General features: G+C 36.7%; 1 protein-coding gene across 4 annotated transcripts; it reads left to right on the top strand.

Moving 5' to 3' along the window:
* Positions 1-591: 591 nt before the first annotated feature.
* On the top strand, positions 592-16,276 carry rab27a (RAB27A, member RAS oncogene family). 4 transcript variants are annotated; one of them, XM_066701359.1, is made up of 6 exons: positions 592-703; positions 11,369-11,541; positions 13,409-13,494; positions 13,659-13,762; positions 14,009-14,132; positions 15,070-16,276. In XM_066701359.1, exons 2-6 carry the CDS (start codon positions 11,389-11,391, stop codon positions 15,272-15,274), a joined length of 672 nt encoding a protein of 223 aa, XP_066557456.1. In that variant the 5' UTR covers positions 592-703; positions 11,369-11,388; the 3' UTR covers positions 15,275-16,276. The 4 variants fall into 4 exon arrangements, with proteins under 4 accessions (XP_066557456.1, XP_066557454.1, XP_066557455.1 ...); XM_066701357.1 differs by having other exon boundaries at positions 594-860; XM_066701358.1 differs by lacking the exon at positions 592-703 and adding an exon at positions 3,732-3,958.
* The last annotated feature ends 2,829 nt before the right edge of the window (positions 16,277-19,105 follow it).

Genomic DNA, 19,105 nt, shown 5'->3' on the forward strand with positions numbered 1-19,105 from the left:
GAGCTTTCGGTTTCTTGAAGTATTTAATAAACAGGTGACCAATTCCATCACCCTAAATGATATCCGGATACGACATCTGTTCTCTTTTATGTCATTCATAATATTTACACTTGTTTGAGTCCCACTTATTAAACTAGAAAACGAAAGTAGCCCAATTTTCTGTGTCATCTATGGAGTTAAGGTTCTTTAAAGGCAGTTCTCCAAGGTGCCTCTAGATGGCACTGCACATTACTTAACATGAAGCAAACCTGTACTGCATATGCTTATACACATAGTTTATAACAATATATACAATTAATTTCCCAATCATGTTCGGGAACCAAGACCAAACACTCTTAACAAGTTAAATCAGAAGAAATGATCACACACTATGAGACTGCAATGCGTTGAATTCATGGCTGGTTCTTGATGATTAAAACCTAGTATTAATAACCGGGTTTTCATGCCTTTTATCCAGTTTAGGTTTAAAACCAATGCCATGATATGCCCAAGACGTGAAATCCACAATTAACTGATGAATGAATGAATGAATGAATGACTGCTTTTTATTGATCACCCCTCCCCTATCTCCGGCCACCTGTCACATCGGTGCTAGTTCACTCTGCGCACATCAAGGGAGGCGCTCGTCTCGTCTCTCCACGGGGTTTAACATGAGAAGGAGGAGCCGGTGTTACGGGAAGTGATGTTAGATTGACGGAAAAAGGCAAGTTTAAGTACTACTTAAAAGGGGAGAAAATTAATATAAAAGTAGGCTAATTATTTGGTTGTTTATTGGCAGTTCTACTACTTCTGGATTCACTTGATTGATCAATTAACTGTTGCGTGTTGGACACTCTAACTCCAGCCATTATACATTGACGGTAAGTTAACTTTTCCTGCATCTGATCGTTTGTATTATTAAGCTTTCTAAGGATTTACTTGGGTGCGTTCGTTAAGATGCCAGTAGGTTACTAAATAATGATCATGTTTATTATGGTGCTTTGCTATCAATATTATTTAACTTTACAAACTTTGCCATCCATCTCTCTTTACCTAAGCCTTGGAAGTGGAGCCGTGTTAAGGGCGATCTACAGATGAGGCATGTGGGTGAAAATGCACCTTGCAAAATGGTCTGCAACGCACTCATCTTTAAATGGTAGATGGTGTTTTAGAAACCGGATTGATTTGAAATCTTTATTTCAGTGGTCCCTCGATGAAGATAAATCGACTCCCATCTTTGGATACATTGACTTATTATAGTGAATATAGTCTAGGCAAGTGTCTGACTTGATGCCACTGATCTACTAAACCAGTTAAGCAAAGCAGTTTGTGAGGATAGTGTTATTGGATTCGTGGATCTGTTGTACAGCTGTTTTAGGACATTAATAGCAGTTTTACATCGCAGACTGTTTGCTCTCCCCTGTGCTCCACGCCTGATTGCGGTCTGCTGTATGGTAGGGTGTGAGACATGTATTCGACATGTGGTTTAATCTTTTAAACTACAGTGTCTCTTGTTGCCAAATCCCACTGCCTGACACTCATTGCTTGTTTAAAGGGAAGGACACACGGAAGAAGTGGCCAGATGTGACGCCTTATGGTAGTTGAACTCAGTGTTGTTGGTTTTTTTGTTCCCCCAAGGCCCCTCTTTCTGTGCAGTTAGGGACCGAGAGAAATGTGCTGCATTGTGACGTCGTGTCCCCCTCCAGAAGCAGCTGTTGAATTATCTTTGACATTTGCTGGATTTGCTTAATGTATGTTCAGAAAATCTGTTAAATTACTGTACCGTAGTAATCACAACCCTTCCAGGTTTAACTATAATCATCCAGACTAAATCTAGATATCAGTTGGGCTTCTAATATAATACAAACTGTATTAATGAACAGAAACATAAATGCATATATAAAGGAACTATCCTTACAAACCTTTTCAAGAATAACTAGATTGTCTGAAGTATCCCAAGATACTTTATGCATGTCTACTTGTTGCATAATATAATATTGAATATGTATTATTTTTATGGTAGTATACTGATTCATATCAGTGATTGTAGACTAGTCAAAGTAGTAGTAGTAGTAGGTGTATAGCCATATGCATCCTCTAAAACCTAATACAGTCTGTGATGTTTGATGCTGAGAACATTTACAATTTTACAATAATGCTACCAGATATCCCAGGTGAGAAGAATAAAACCCCTATAGTCTAGTTTCACAAACTTGTTGGACAACCTTTCCTAAAATAACATTGGATTAGTTATTGGCTCATCACAGTATATAACAGCAGCTCTCCTCCAGTAACAACAGGATGTGAAGGTGATTTGTTGTGCCTGACTTGAGCAGGCTTTACAGGTAACATTCCTGACATTGACAATTAAAATAGATTGTGAAATTTGAGGCATCACTGATCTTGAACTGTAGGTCTGTCTATGTATTAATTAATTATTTTTTATCATTCTTTTCACAGACATTTTTGTGATTCTAGCTTTCTTCTATTACATTTTTTTTCAAGCTTATTAATAGTAGAATCTAGGTCAGCCAGTTGGTTGAAGCTCTTGCCTTGAATAACCTCCAACACTTGTGTGTGTGTGTGTGCATGCAAAACTATGACCAAATAGTTTACCAAATGTATTAGGAAACTTCTGGTAATACCTTATCGGTGTGAAGTAACTGTTCCTAATGTTATGCTAATTGTCTGTGTGCATGTTCTGTGAAGCATTAGCATTCCAGTAAGTACCTTGGAATGTATTGATTTAACTTGGCTTAACCCCCCTCCTTTTTTTTCCAGTGAATTTTGATTATTTTTGGGATACAGTTAAGACTGGGGCCTCTACTGTTACAGGCAGTGCTGCTTAGAGGTTATGGTGTCAGATGATGTAAAAACATTAGAAAAATATACTAATCTTCATTTTGAAAATGGGTGATTATCAAGTCTGTTCTTGAAGAAAAACAAAATTACTTATGATTATTTCAGCTTCCCTTTGTTTCAGCACTGACAGTTTCTTAGGCTGGCCTAACTACTCAGTTGCGAAATAAAAAAGAGACAGCTCGGTATGTAGACCTGGATCAAGTCAAACCTACGAGGCGCTCACTAACCACAAATTACAAACCTTGCACTTGGTTGGATTTCACTTTGTTGAAGGAAGAAACCTGGGAAACCAAAACATTTAGAGCCCTGTCAAACAGTATACAGTGGGATTTTGTATTTATTTAATCCGAGACTCTAATTTTCATCCCATCTTTGTGTCTTCCTTTTAGTTTTGGTAACGTGAGCAGTTTGAAAGACCAGGAGTCGGCTATTAAACTCTTGTTTGTTGTTTTCTGTACCGATTTTGTTTTGCCTTTCCCCAAAATTTTACTAACTTTCATTCCTCACAAAGCACCTTGATCTTTATTGCAAGGTGAATATTCAGTAAAGGAACAACATTTAAACCACCAATACATTTTACAACCAGTGCAATGCCCTTTAAAATTCAGTGTTGACTGTTTGATTAATGGAGAGAACCCTTTATTTAAAATAATCAATTTAATTTATGTTTTTGCTTCACCCAGTTGCAAAATATTAAAGAACGCTGTCCTACAACGTGTGAATTTGATTCTGAAACAGGAAACATGGTTATTTAACTGGGTGCTTCGCTTTCTGCAATATCGGAGGTCACCTGACTGGTCGGGGAACCACATGAGGACCTGCTGATAGTTATTAGATGCAGATATCATGCCTTTCAAGCCAAGTCTGTAGTTGAATGCTGGCTATGAGCAGATGTTTTGTTACTGGAGTTTCCTGGGAGGTGGCAATTCATTTTAGTCTTTTATAGGGTAAATTAGGTTTCTGTAACTGTTGAAAATTAATTCCTTTGTTGACAAATCGCAAAGTTTAAAAGTCTTGCTCTGTGCACAGATTAACAGCGGAAAGTCATTTGGTTTGCATGAGGAATTCAAACTCTTTACAGAAGCTGAACACTCTTGCTTTTCCTTTTTCTGCAAAGGTATGTTGTTTTAATGCCAAAATGCAGCTTGTTTGCTGTAGATATTTTTAATGTGTGTCAGTGCCTTTTGGGAGAATATTAAATTCTTGCATGAGTGAAGAAGTCCTAAATCTGGCTATAAAAATTGCAATTTTCCAAATTTAATGAAAATCTTGTGGGGATGAAAATAATACTTGTTAATTGTTCAATTTTGTATACACCAGCTACAACCTGTTGATTTTTCAGATGTGTTACTTGGTTTAAGTGGTTTTATTTGCAAAAGCCCTTTTTGATTAATAGAATTGAAGAGTTTATTTTGGTAAATGATCATTGATAATTTGTTTTTCCTGTATAATCAGTAAAATATTCAGATGTATTCATTCTGAATCAATCCAATATAATAATAGACTGACCAAGCAGGAAAAAGAGAAGTTCTTGACATTTTCATTATAACCAGCAACCAGGTATCAAACATGATTAATCTTTAAAAACCTGTAAAGGAACTGAAGAGTTCAGCGTTTTTTTTTTTTTTTTTTTTAATTTTAAAGACACTTTTGAGTATGAGTTTGATTTCTTTGACTGTGTATTGTGACATTGAGGGAAAACCTGGACTCTGGACACTGGAAATTTGTATTGAACTCAGAGACCCATTCCTTCAATGTAGGAATACAGCACAGTTTAACTAATCTAAAGGCAGGTCTGTTATCAGAGTTTTGATTTTAAATAAATGCAAATCAGAAATGGAGTTCAATCCATATTCTTCCTGATAGATTTTGAATGGAGAGTTTGAAAGCATTGATACAGGAGCAAATTGCTGTGGTAATGATCTTCAAATGTCTTTGCTACTCAGCTACAGTTACCCATCATGCTTCAAAAGCCTTGTGATGTAATGATAAGACAAGATGCAAACAAACATGGTTTCACATGTAAACATCCTAGGACCTTGTTCAGTCATTTTTGGCATTACATATTCATTTGGGTAAGCTAGTGTCCTGAAGTCAAGATTAGTATCTGTGTAGTGGTGTACTCTGATACGTCAAAACGTAGCCAGGTTTGGTGTGCTGTCGCATTCACACTGGCACGGCAGAACATTTTATCTGCTTGAGTGGTTACACCCAGTAAGTGCAGGTCAGCTTTGACTTCTAGTGTTCTGCATATTCACAGAGCCCACAACATAGTTTTCTCTTGCAGTTACAAGCTTCATTAATGTTGGAATCCTGCCCAAGGTGGATACTTCAGTTCCACTTTCCTGTGATTTTTGTAATGCATTGTTGTTGCTAACTACAGTGGCACAACTTTCAAGGTGTACTATCACTCAGGCTGAAGATGTTTCTTTGGCTGCTAGGGCATTATCTGGACTTGTTTAGCTGGAAATCCAACTTCAAGATTTAGAAACTAATTCTTAAAAGTAATTTGAAACCCTAATTGCAAATGCTTCAGATAGCATCACCTAATTATTTAGGTTTTCAATTTCAACTTCCCTTTCACCTCCTGGATAATTGGTTAAGTGTTTTAAAGCTAGGGGTCTGGTCCCCAAGAGAAGCACTTTACTTTATTTGTCACCTTCACTTTCTGAGGATGTCACAAATCCAAAAGGTTGGGATCCAGATGCAGAATTTGGTTCTTGAATGTTCTGTATGAAGACTGATCTGTAATCCTTACCATTTAACAATAGGTTACATTCAAACTGTATACATGTTATTTAAAGCATTGTTCTGAGATCTGAAATTGTAGCATGTTAGGTCGGATGAAATCAATTAAATGCAAAAAAAATGCTGGAGACTAAACCCAGACTGTTGTCTCCAACGCAACTCAAAGATCACCCATTGGATCCTCTCACATGGTGATCAGGTTTCTTGATTCCAAAAAGTGCCTGTGTTTTCCGGATTATTGAATAATACCAAAATAAAGGATCATGTCCATCTGGCATCTGTGGAAATAATGTGTGACTTCTTATTCTATTAAACAAAAACATGAAGGACCTAAAATATAAACATTAAAAATTGAAAGTAGAATTTAGAAGTTATTTTTCCCATTATGTACTAGCTTGAAATATGCAATTAGCTCTACTGTTAAGCATGACTCAACAATATAACCTCCACAGCTGTGGAGATGTGTGCATGTCTTGACTTGTGTATACTTTTTCCTGTTGTACTCTGGTTTCATATAAGTTTTTATTTCTTCTAATTAGTTTATTAAACCTATACCTCAAAATGTGGAGAGTATGCAGTCCTATAAGTAAAAGCAGGATTGTTTGTGCACAAGAGATAATGGAAGGCAAAATTACATTTGAAGTTTCAGTGAGCGCTGAATGTTTACCTGTTCTTCCCTCGGTGCCTGTTTTATTTATTTTTTACTTTAAGATGTGAAGCAATGTAACCGATGTTGTCATCAGTATATTTTATAGTTTCAATTTTGTTATTTTAGTTTATATTTTCACATTGTAACGCTTGTCAACGGAGGCTTGGTAACTGTTTATAACACAGCATTGATAGTGACATGGGAGAGAGCAGTTTTGTAATGGTTTCACTACAGAAATTAAATTGTAACACATTGAAATGTGATGCCCGTGTGATGTGATTCAGGGCAGTTTGTAACTAACATTGTTTGCTGGTATTGACAAGGCCTATTAAGCCTAATCAATTCATCAATCAATCAATCAATTAATCTTTATTTGTTATAGCACCCTTTGCAGAGTTGCAACAGAGTGCTTTACACATTGAAACCGATACAAGCTTGTGTTATTAATACAATAATTAAAGTAGAACCATTTATGGTTAAAAGCCCTAATGGTTGCCTCCCCTCCAGGCAGTGTAATATAAGCAGAGAAGATTAAAGAAGATTCAATCAGGGTTGCTTTATGAATATTTCTAGAAAACCCAAATCAATCTAAAGTCACAGAGTATGGCAGAACAGTACATTTCAATTTGAAGGTGTGTTGGGACAAGAAACGGATTTTCAGACTCAGTGGGTGAATAGGTAATTTATTTTATTTTTTTCACCATCATCCTTCAAAGAATACCTTTCTAACAGAGTCACAGATTCTGGATTATTCTGGAGAAACCATAAGTTGTTCTTTGGCAGTCATGATTTTGGAATGGCATTGTGACACTTGATGGGTAAGAGATGTAGTGAATTGATCTACCAGGTTCTCTTCAATCTTGTATTTTTTTAAGTACGATCAGCTGCCTTTCAGAATGCTAGCAAAAGCCACTCCTAATTGTCATCCCGAAACCAGTGAAATGAACTGTAAATAAATTCCACGTAGGCGCACAATAGTGTATGCATTCTAGGTGGAGCTGCAGATTAGAACTGCAGATCAGCACCCTTTGGTATTAGTCCTGGGAATTTATTGTTTGCTAACGTGGAGGTAAGCTTGCTCAAATTTTATTTTATTGGAGTTTTACAGGTAGGAATCTAAATGGCACCAGATATGTGGCTGTTGTTTTTATTTTGAAGAAAGCATGAAAGTGAATGCAAACGATTGAGGTGTCTGAATAAATTAAGTTAGGATCAAAAGAGTCTGATATACTTCAAGTATCTGTTTTAAGCAGGCAAGCAGATGTGAAACGTAGGCTGAGTGCAGCAAGATGAATGAGTAAGGGATATTAATTTTCTATTTTAGAGCTCATCTCTACTATGCTCACATCATTTTTGTATTTATTAATTAAATGTATTTATTATGGTGCCTGTTCTGTTTAATTACTATTTTACTAGACATGCAACAGTAATGCTAGACATCCCATTTATAACTGACCTATTTGTGGACAGTATCATAAAAATATCAGTTACATCAGCTTGAATCCCAGTTTAAAAAGATTAAGAGTATTTGTCTACAGCTTTCTAATACATTGACATTGTACTGATAACCTGCAACATCTGCTAATTCCCTGGCATAGTTCCCCTTCACAAGGGTGGATGATGGTTGCTAATTATTTTTAAAGTGAGGAGGCCAGTGATGTGTCTGAGGCTGAGAATAACATTACGTTTTTACACTTTTACTAACTACGTTCACAGAAACTTGACATCCTCTCTCAATTCCAAAGATCTGAACATCGCAGTTGCATTTCTTTTAAAATGAATCGACAAGTACAGTGACTAGTTGCATATAAAAAGAGTTGGTCCATTATGAGTGAGCGTTTTTTGACTAATGAAGAAATTTGAAATTGCGTTTTTTTTTTTTTTTTTTAGTGTTTGTGAAGTGTTGTTGAGCAGGGTGAAAAGCAGACCGAGGTGGCAAGCGATGCTTCTCTGTACAAGCCTTGCGTCCGAAGCATTCGAAAAACCCTCACGATTTGAAGGTGCAGGTCAGGGGAAAGCTGTGCATTTATACCTTTTCCTTCATACAGGAAGTCCGGGCGTAATTGCAGACAGAATATAAAGCAATGTAAAGAGGTGTATGGCTTTTAAACTCGGCACTGGGTACATCTGCTCTCTCTGTGCATTGCAATGCTGTCTGTGTGTAGTGACCCTGACCACAGAGCTTCATCACTGCTCCTACTGTGGTGGAACACCATGTGCTAGCCCCTTTGCCCATTCTGCATACACATATGAAATTATTCATTTTTAATTTGATCTGCCATTCCTCCACAGTCATAACAGAGCATTGCTTAGAGCCGTTCCATTTTCTGTTGCTGCTTTTGGGACTTCCTTTCTGTAACGAGATAAGGCTCGAGTATGAAGCAAGAAGAGTGAAAAGGCAGAAAGTGTTGCTCAAATGCAAGCACCGTTACTGCACTGATATTAAGAGTATTTTGTTAATCTTGGGTTTAAGGCAAGTGCAATTTCGGAAATAACTAATTGAATTAATAAATAAGTCTTTGTGGGGGTTTAAGCTGGGTTCTGCCCAACCAATGTGCTGTTATCTTTTAGTGAGAGTAAACATTTTTATATTGGGGCTTCTTGTATCATTTCCTCTACATAACGGCTCTATGTGGGGTGGGGGTGGGGGGAGCTTGGCAGCAATCCTTCTCTGAGTGAATTGTTTGCTAGTTTATCAGGCACAGTAAGCAGTTGTATGTTCCATGTCATTGCTGTAGGTGCTGCTAAAACAATTTGCTTAATTCAAGAGCTTATTATTTTGGATTATGTAAAGCTTATATTAAACATACTGTGAGTATGCAAGGTGAGGCTGCAAGTATCAAAGAAAATGTACAGAAGTGTGCAATTATAATTTTTTTAGGACTCTTCTGTTTGTTTTTTCTTCCCAGTGAATATCCTGTTGATAATGTGAAAGAGCTGACCAAGCAAGTGGAGAGAGAGGCTTAAGTGATTGCTGGCTATAGACTGGGCAATTTTCCTGCTTGAAAGATTGCAGTTAACACTCTCACTGCTTCAGATCCCACAGTTGTCTTTAGAAAAGTGTAATACATGGAACGTAACCCGTAGTTCATATGCCTGTTTTTCTTGTAAAATCCCACTTGTACTAATGCTTCCATTATAGCAGCATTGTACTGTAAAGGTACAGTTCACCTGGAGTAAAAGCTTAAGCAGCCAGTGTGTTTGTGCTTTTATAGCATGTCTGTGGGTAGATTTGTGCTTAATGAGAAGAAGACCATAGAAGTGTAAAGGCTTGCATTTTAAGTTAAAGCTCATGAGCCATTATTTGCCCATCTTGTATTTTATTTTATCATTTGTAGATGGAAAATTTTAAATCCTTCAATAGTTCTACCTTTTTTTATGTATATTTTTTCTTCTCTTGGAAAAGGGAACTACTGCAGCTGGACAGAGTTTCTCAAAATATATATATTTCTTCAGACTCTAAGCTTCTTAAGCTTAGAATAGGATTTAACTGTGGAAGAAAGTGCAAGAATGTGGAGCTGGCCTGTGTGTCTCTTCTGCGCAGTCATGTGATGAGGATTACTTGGCCTCTCTCTGGCATCCATCACTTGCAGCTTGCTTTTTGAATGGCATTGATAGATATCTGTGTTTCCTTCTGAAGGGCAGTAGTTTGTTTGTCTCTCACTCACACTTACTGTCACACCCTGGACCTCTCATGCTGCAGCCATGTTTGTCATGTAGCAGGATGATTCAAGATCACTGGATGTGGAGACCATTGACATTGTATTGTGAAAATAAAAAGCAAACTAATAATGGTAGTGACTATTCTGTCACCTTTATAATGCTACTATTCAGGAGGTTCCATGCTCAATGAAGGCCTTATGATTAGCATTTAATGACAAGTGTCTGAATTAGGAAAACATACCTTTGCCCTGACAATACTGGCACCCAGCCAATCTTGGGAGTTTTAATTAAAATAAAATAAAAATTCCTAACTTAATTAATCTATTGTAAATCCAAGTATAAATTCTGTTTGAGTGCTCGATCTGAGCTTCAATGAACTACAATCAACTAGAACATTGTCTTGCAATAAGGCAGTGCGGATTCATTTTAACGAACATTTTAATTGTGTATCAAACTAGTGTATTGGATCAGTTTCCTTTTTTCAATCAGTCTTATCTTGAAATCTTGCTTACATTGTATACTGTGCTCTTTGCACTTCACTGCGGTGGACAAAAGCATGCTATCAGTTATACTCGGTGTTTTACAAATATAACTTGGGTATTGAATAAACCTGAAACAACATACCATGCATGCTGTTTAGCCACATATTCTCAAAGATGCCATTGCTGTTGATTTTAATCACATTGCCTATTATTTTTGCTCACTAACCTGAGTGATATTCTTTAATAATTAATCTCCAGATCCTCTTTTGAAAGGAACATGTCATTATACCAACTAAAGCCATGATTATTAATAAGAGAGTCTGAGCCAAATGTTTAAAATCACTCATGAAAGGAATAAACAGAAGTCTGAAGTCTCCTCTTTTGAATAAAATCAATTTAAAAGTTAACGTGACTTCCTAATACTCCTTTTGCATTGTGTGGGCTTTATTCATTAAAAAAGCATTGACCACCTCAGAAATCTTACTCTTACTCTGTAAAACATGGAAGTTTTATGTATTTATATTTTGTATTTTACACTTTGTTTATTCCCGTCTGTGTCCCATTCATTAAAAAAACAAAAGGCAAACTTTTTTGTCTTTATGCAAGTGTCCTTTGTGTTATTTGTATTTAGTTCTAATTGAAAAATGTAAGTTTGGCTCCAGAGTGGAAGTGGGAGAATACCACCCTTGTTTGCTAACCTTGAAATTCAGCTCTCTAGCAATGTTGACCTGAAACCAGCCCACTGCCTTTGTCTCTGACATTTCAAAGACTTGATTAAATGTTTGTACATACACAACTTGGTATGCACTGGGTATAATTCAAATGATTGATTTATGATGTTCTCTAAATTCAGTTAGAGGTGACATGAAGGACAATCTGTTCCCTCTAATAACCATCAATAACCCGAGCCTACATTTTTCTTCATCATTAATGGAGGTGCATGTCCTTCTTGACTGACAGTGTTGTTCATCCGTCTGTCTTGCAGGTTAGAAATAACTTCTCACCATGTCTGATGGGGAGTACGATTACCTCATTAAATTCTTAGCCTTGGGCGACTCCGGAGTGGGAAAGACCAGCTACCTGTACCAATACACGGATGGAAAATTCAACTCCAAATTCATCACGACAGTGGGCATAGACTTCAGAGAAAAAAGAGTGGTGAGTAGTTGGATTCAAGGTAGAAGTGCTGCGCACAACACACTTAAGTTTTAACACTCTTAAAGGCCTTGGCAGTTGCTTAAAGGGTTTAATTTTGGTTTGGAAATGTTGGGCTGTGCACTCAATGTAGGGGGTGGGGTTGACTATCTAGGAACACAAATTCTGGAAACTTTTATAGCTTATTCTGACAGCTATGAGATTGTGTATGTTCTAAAGATTGTAGGATGCTTTAGTTTTATATTATTTTGGCTTGTTACTGTCTTTGGAAAGTGGCCAGATTGCTACCCTTACATTATTGTCCATTAATGAGAAGATGACCTCACTACAAGATAAACAATGAGTCTTTTAAGTCCATAAGTCCTCTGATCAATTAACTACAGTGTGGATGTACTGAAGGAACAGTAAAGTAATGTGACCCAGAGGCAGAGGGGTAATTGCCCATGCGATTGGAGGTTGGTGGTGGGGAGTGTTGGGGGGGGTTTATCTTGTGACTTAGTTTGAAAAGCTTCTTATTTTAGTGTATTGGTGTATTTTAGAGTCTAATGAAGAACCCTGTACAATCAGGCAAGACTCATTTTATTATGTTCATTTAGTAATTTCCTTTCTCCTCTCCCGAAGATGCATGATCTACTAATCATAACCTGGCAGCAGCTCCAAGTATCAGACTTCACATTTTCCTATGCAGCTTTTGGTTCTATAGGTACCTGTGAATCTCATTTGCTTCTATTTTTCCCCAAGAAAGACTTAGAGTTTAACAAGTAATTTTTCCTCATTGTTGAAGTGTAGCAGGGCAGCTCCCTGGCAGGCTGAGCTGTATGTGCAGTTTGTGGAGGTTCTCGCATGCTTCTCATGAGTTAACAAAGAAAGAATGGCAAGAGCAAATTGACTCCTAATTACTGATCCCTCAGGCTATAAAGATGGCTCTGTTGACATGAAAGTGATTCAGATGTAAATAGGGAGGGGAAACAATCTTATTTTGAAGTCTGTGTGACACAAGCAAATCCAAAAAGGGGATGAAAATGTAGTGGTGTGTGATCCTGAAATCAAGTACTATATGAGACAAGCTCCCTTTCACAGAAATAAAATCTTATTTAAAAACCCAAATCTCTTGATGTTCAACCCTTGATGGAGTCTAGAAGACTAGATTCCTCAAAACATTTGCAGGAAAGTATAAAAATCTAGCTTTGTGCTCACCCTAGAATAGATGCACCAGGCTGTAGTCGTGCTTTGTCCTTGGAAAGGTCAGAGCTTTCAGCGTGATTTACTAAAGATTTCAAAAGTTTTTAAAGATGAGGGTAGTGAGAAGCCAAAGCGGGATTGGAAGAAACTGTGGAGCTGGTTTGAGATGTACTGGGAGATTGCTTCAGACCTAAACTCCACAAACCAAGGTTGCCAGTTGTTCGAGACTTTAGCAGTCAGATCACACAAATGTGTACCTGGGTAATAACTTGAGCAATGTGGGTAGTATGCACACTCCTAGAAAATAAACATTTTAAATTGACTTGGCCAAATATGAATCAGGTGTGTAATGGTTTATTCATGAGTAAGTTATTATAATAATGAGAACAGAAAAGTAAGGTAGGGTTCTTGACGCCTTTTTGTAAGGTATGGAAGGATTTTAATAAAGATTTAAAGACCTCATTAAGTCTGAAAAGAGGGCAATCACAAAGGAGCATACCAACCTGCTTCTACTGCCTGTGTTTGTGTCATATAGTGTCATAACTTCCATTGTGACTGTGGTGAAAAGAACTGTTGTGAGTCATCCTTCAAACCATTAACTTTACATAAGCTGTGAAACTTAATAATAATAATTTTAAACAGAACCTGTTGCCAACTTTAGCTGAAAATATCTGTCTGTGTTTGACAGATGTACAAGTCTAATGGCCCAGATGGGGTTGCAGGAAGAGGACAAAGAATACACATCCAGCTGTGGGACACTGCAGGGCAGGAAAGGTGGGTTATGGTTTGAAGGAATGTACTTTCCTGAAGCTTATGTCACATGAGCCCTTAAGCTTTTTTAAGTCAATACACTTCTCTGTTAAAAAATAAAATATGAATGATTTTTTTTTTTTTTTTAATGATGGACAGATTGGACTATTTTTCTTTCCATCCCCCAGGTTTCGGAGTCTAACCACAGCTTTCTTCAGAGATGCTATGGGCTTTCTCCTTCTCTTTGATCTCACTAACGAGCAGAGTTTCCTCAATGTCAGGAACTGGATGAGTGAGTTTTGTCACCCTACACTCAAAATCATTCCCCTCACTCTTTGACATATCCTTCCCCACTGGAGAAACCAGCAGCAGTCCATCGCCCCTCCCCCCTGCTCAACAGCACGGTAGCACCCACACCCACCGTCAGGCCCCTAATAAATGTCGTCCCCCACTTCTGAATTAAGTTACACCACTGCATGATTGACAAACATACAAAATAAATCTTTCTTGAACCTTATTTACTTTTCCCCCCTTGTAGGTCAGTTACAGATGCATGCCTACTGCGAAAACCCAGATATCGTCCTGTGTGGCAACAAATGTGATCTTGAAGACCAGAGGGCAGTGAAGCAAGAAGAAGCCCAAGAGCTTGCAGATAAATATGGGTATGTATCATTGTATCAAGGGGAGGCTGCAGAATTATGTAGATGGGAGCAGTTTTCAGCGAAGCACAGTTTGATACGGTTTGCAAGGTAGCTGACATTTCAAAGTTTTGGTGCAGTGTAACTCATTGGGGGCAATATTTGTTTAGAGGGCAGAGGCTCCAGCCAAAGGAACAGTTTGTTTGCTTAAGATGATGCTGTGGCAGTTTATGCAACGGGAAATATTTAAATCACTTCTGGATAAGTAAACATGAACTGAACTGCAGCACTTTATATTTTATATTTGTATAGTAGTTGTAGAGCACCAGCAAAGAAAGGAGGAACTGGATTGCTTTTTGTCCATATGTATTTGACCGCTAAAATGCCTCAATGAGGAGAACTTGTAATAACTGTTTGCAACTCTTAAGCAGAATCTGATTAATTCTCTATAAAATGCTCGATTTCTTTTCCATTTTCCAAGATTATATAAAGGATATTTCTGTTCAGGTTACACCAGAAATTGATTTACCCCTTGCCTCGTTATATTGTACACGGGCAGGATTCTGAAACCCCTATGTTGAGATTACCAGAAGTATTTGTGCATCCTGCCCTTATCATAACAAGCACCACAGTCATGCCCATTTAAGGGAATTGCCTAAAACATACAAATTACTTCCTGGAAAGAAAAGTACTTTTAATCCTTGTCCAGAAAGTGCAGTGGAAATCCGGAATACGTTTGTAAAAAAATTATAAAAAAAAAAAAAACCAACAAAAAAAGACCATTAATTTTGATTTGTCTGTACTTTACAATTAGGAGTTATAGGGAAGGGGAGTGAGGTTTCAACACATCTGTGTTTATGTAAAATAATAGACAAATGTTTAAGTGTGCAGGTAGAGCTAACTGTTCTAAGAATGACGTTGATTGTGATCGAAGTTCAAACTGGGCAATCTATTTTGGCAGGATCCCGTACTTTGAGACGAGTGCGGCAAATGCTCACAATGTGAGCAAAGCGGTGGACGTGCTGCTGGATCTCATCATGAAGAGGATGGAAAGGTGCGTGGACAAGTCCTGGATACCCGACGGGGTGGTGCGGTCCAACGGGCACAGCTCCACGGAGAAACTCTCTGACGACCAGACCCAGGATAAGGGCAAATGTGGCTGTTAGTGTTCAGTACTCGTTGCTCATTTCTCAGTAGTATGGCTCTAGTTTGCCTTTTTTTCAATGGTTATTTGAATTCCTCCATCCCTTCCAAAATGGGGTAGGGTTTGGTTTCTGTCCCACCTCACCCACCCTAAAGAAAACCACAAGAAATGGTTTATGTGGAGCATAGTGAACCGTTTTATCACTTGCTTCAATTTTGAGATGTACAATAAGATTTTTTAGTGGTAACCCGATATAAAAAAACAAAAAAAACAAAACAAAAAAACATATTTAACGGGTTCAGTTTTTTTTTTTTTTTCTTACTAGTGGCATTTTAAAATATGTGTATATACATGCATCTGTAGGAATAAAGTTAAAAAGCAATGGTGTGGTCTTTTAAGACCCAACACTGTAACTTAAGCTGTGCTACTGAAGGAGATGCCATATTTCCCCTGCATATTAACATGCTGTAAGGTTCATAAAGAGTGTATCTTGTGTGATGGTGTACTGATAGCTTTGCACTTAATGCAACGGTCTCTTTATTTCAAAAGCAAATTGGCGGCAGCCAGATCAAGTTGGTTCAGTGCTGCAGTACTGAATCAGCCTTTGTGCCTCTTTCCACACCTGAAATGATATCCCATGACACCTGTAGGTCCTCCTATGACAAGATGATCACTTCATCAGTCATTGAAAGCCAATTATTTCATGCCCTATGTTTGGTAAATATCCTAATTTCTTCTGTCTTTATCAGTGGGTTTTTTAGGGTTCCTTTGTGATTGTAGGCTTTGTGTTAAACTGGGGTGTTTGTTTGTATTGAGCTTCTTCAGTGAACTTCAGCACAAATCTGTGTATTGCAAAGCTGAAACCTGATTGTGGTTTGTGCCTGAACTCTAATTGTATTGTATTGTATTTTTCACAACACTGTTCATGCCAAAACACTCTCGCAATGCCAAATATGAAATCATATTCTTTATAAAATAAAAAATCATATTTTATTATTTATTAAAATGATGTAGTAAACCTTAAGTGCTTTTTGCTTTTTCCCTTCCACTCTTAACCATGGGTATGTTAATGTTTTACTTTAATTTAATTTGTAATTACCAAAAATATATCAAGCTCCTGATGTCAAAAAACTTTAAGACCTCAACCATTGCAATCTAGTATATTTTCTGCACTTATTTTTTCTTCAGTATGAGCAGTTCAATTGGTGTATTGGGTTTGTATAGAATTTATTTAATACATTTAAACCTGATTTTGAATTGTAATAAAGCCTATGTGAGCTTCTGTAGATTTTAATTACTTTCACAGTATTGGCTACTGTATCTCTGGAATAATCTGCTGAAATAATTGACCTATAAAACTTGGGAAAATTGCAGATGGAAAATGATTGATTTGTTGAATGACACTAGTTATAGCTACTGGCATGACAAATTGATTTACTTATGTGGTTACCATTGACTTTCAGAGTGACTTGGTAAAGAAGAATAACCCAAGCAATTGAACACCGCATGTTTACTTAAATACATTTACAAGGACCCATCATTTAGCTTTTATCAATACCAATGTTTTTCTCTTCAACCCATAGCCACAAAATATAGACCAAAAAAACACCAGCTATTGTGTAATTCTAGTAAATCACTCTATGACTTGCTTAATTGACAAACATTTTATTTTAAGCAATATAACCAATCTGCTAATGTTTGGTCATTTCAACACTAGATGTTTTTTTGAAGAAACATAGAATGTATTGTATGTGTACATAAAGGAGCACTTTGTCAGAAATTGTCAGACTTGCATATTTGTATTAAATAAGTATTTAATAGCAACCAAAATGATGTAATATTTACATACATACACTCATTCCCCTTATTTCTTATGCTGAATGTAAAAAAAAAAAGGAAGATTTTTGATGTATAATGAAATAGTCTTTCATACTGTATGGAGTTGTTTACACCACTATAACATACATATTACTGTACTCTACAGAAAATAAAATTAATCTGTTTACTTGTTTCTTTTCATTTCAGAAACAAAATAAAATAAATACACAGAAAGAACAGTTACAATTATGCAAATCTAATATTGCAGCAAGGCATGATTGTCCCTAAAAGTAATTCTGCCTGAATAGACATGTCTTTCTATATTGAGATCTGCATACACTTAATCAAAATACTTGGCATTTTATTACTTTATTCTAATGGGATAATAAACATGAGGCTTTTACAGTCAATATCCAGAATAATCGTATGCCTGGCCATCCCCATTACCTCTACAGTGTATTAGCAATATGCATATTGCATTTTATCAACAAATGAAAGGCTAAGTGTGTAATTTATCATTGAAATATAAATGGAATGCATTTCGATAAACAACTGAAGTGAAATATTCCATTATTACAGTGCAGGGTCATTTCTGTAGTTTTCTTAAGAGTGAACAGTCGGGTGTCACTTCACGCCGGGGACAGTAAATGGAATTAAGTGTTTTATAAATGTGTGTGTAGACTCGGTTTTAAATTGGCTTCTAGTCAGTTTGGGATATGCTTAAGAAAGGAGCATGCTTTGTGATATTTTCCACAGTGCAAAGCCAAAGTTACTCTACCTAAATGTGAAACTACCTCCAGTCTGCAACTCAATCCATATTAGTTATGTCAGTAGACATGAGACCCTAACCCTGATGGAAGGTTTTTTCTAAGCACTCCCCAGCCATTTTCTCAGCCATGTGCAAATGTTAGCTTATAGTCAAATATTCCTTGCCAATAAATCAATCAATAAATAAATATATAACTGGAAGAGCAGTTCTACCTGTGTTTAAACCATTAATCTAAACTGAGCCCAGTCAGATGCTTAACTAAATGTAAATATTGACTGTTTGAAATAACAAAATGTGACATAAGATTTTCTTTGCATCAGTTGTGGGTTGTTGAGAATTAAACTATGAATATCACTTTTGAGATTTAAAACTTGTCATTACTCTTTCATACAACTAATTATTTCAATATATAGTTAGAACATTTTAATAAAGGTAATCACCCTTGTACAAATTACTAGATAAAAGTCTATCAGGTCTTGAAGGTTAATAATAAAATAAATAGACAGGAATATAATGAAATGCAATAGCTGTTGCAAAGACTGCTACTCTCTCATCCCAGGCAAAATTGGTGCTGACAGTTATGTCTGCCTTTTGGAGAGCGCGAACACTTCGGTGTCCAATTCCATCTAGCGGACATCTCAAATGAATGCTGAAAATACTAACTGATTTTCAAAGCTTTTCGCTCCTTTTGTATGTAATTGCTAATGATTAAAGTTGAACAGTCAACTTTTTTAAAAGTGAAACCCAATTTGATTTTTGTGTGTGTGTGAATGTTTTGTCATCTTGAAAAGTAAGTCTGGACATACTTTTACTGTTCAATCCATTGTCCTTCATTACAAATGCAATCATGAGGTACTGCTATGCTTGTCCTGATTTAAGTAAAGTAGCCTATTAATAAAGCAGAGTGGTGATTGAAAGCTGGGTCAATGCTAATTTCAAACCCTAAACTAATGTTTTACCTCTCCAATGCATTTTATTTGATTCTGGTATGGATCTAATCTAAACCATTGCAATTACTTCTGTGGACTGCCTTTAGGGCAATCCTAATAGGTCACCGATTGCACAGGCTTGCCCAATTATAATGAAAATTCAATAACTACTTTGGTAATAAACAGACGCCCCACTTATTAAAATGCAGAAGGATGAGGATTCATTTTGAGTAGAAATGGAGAAGGGAGTCAATCATTCACAGCTGAAAAGGGAGAACAAGACAATGGGAAAATAACAAAAACAAGTATTTTTACTATTAAAAAAAACAATAAATAC

This window comes from Amia ocellicauda, chromosome 4, assembly GCF_036373705.1.
Source record: "Amia ocellicauda isolate fAmiCal2 chromosome 4, fAmiCal2.hap1, whole genome shotgun sequence".
Taxonomy (NCBI): domain Eukaryota; kingdom Metazoa; phylum Chordata; class Actinopteri; order Amiiformes; family Amiidae; genus Amia; species Amia ocellicauda.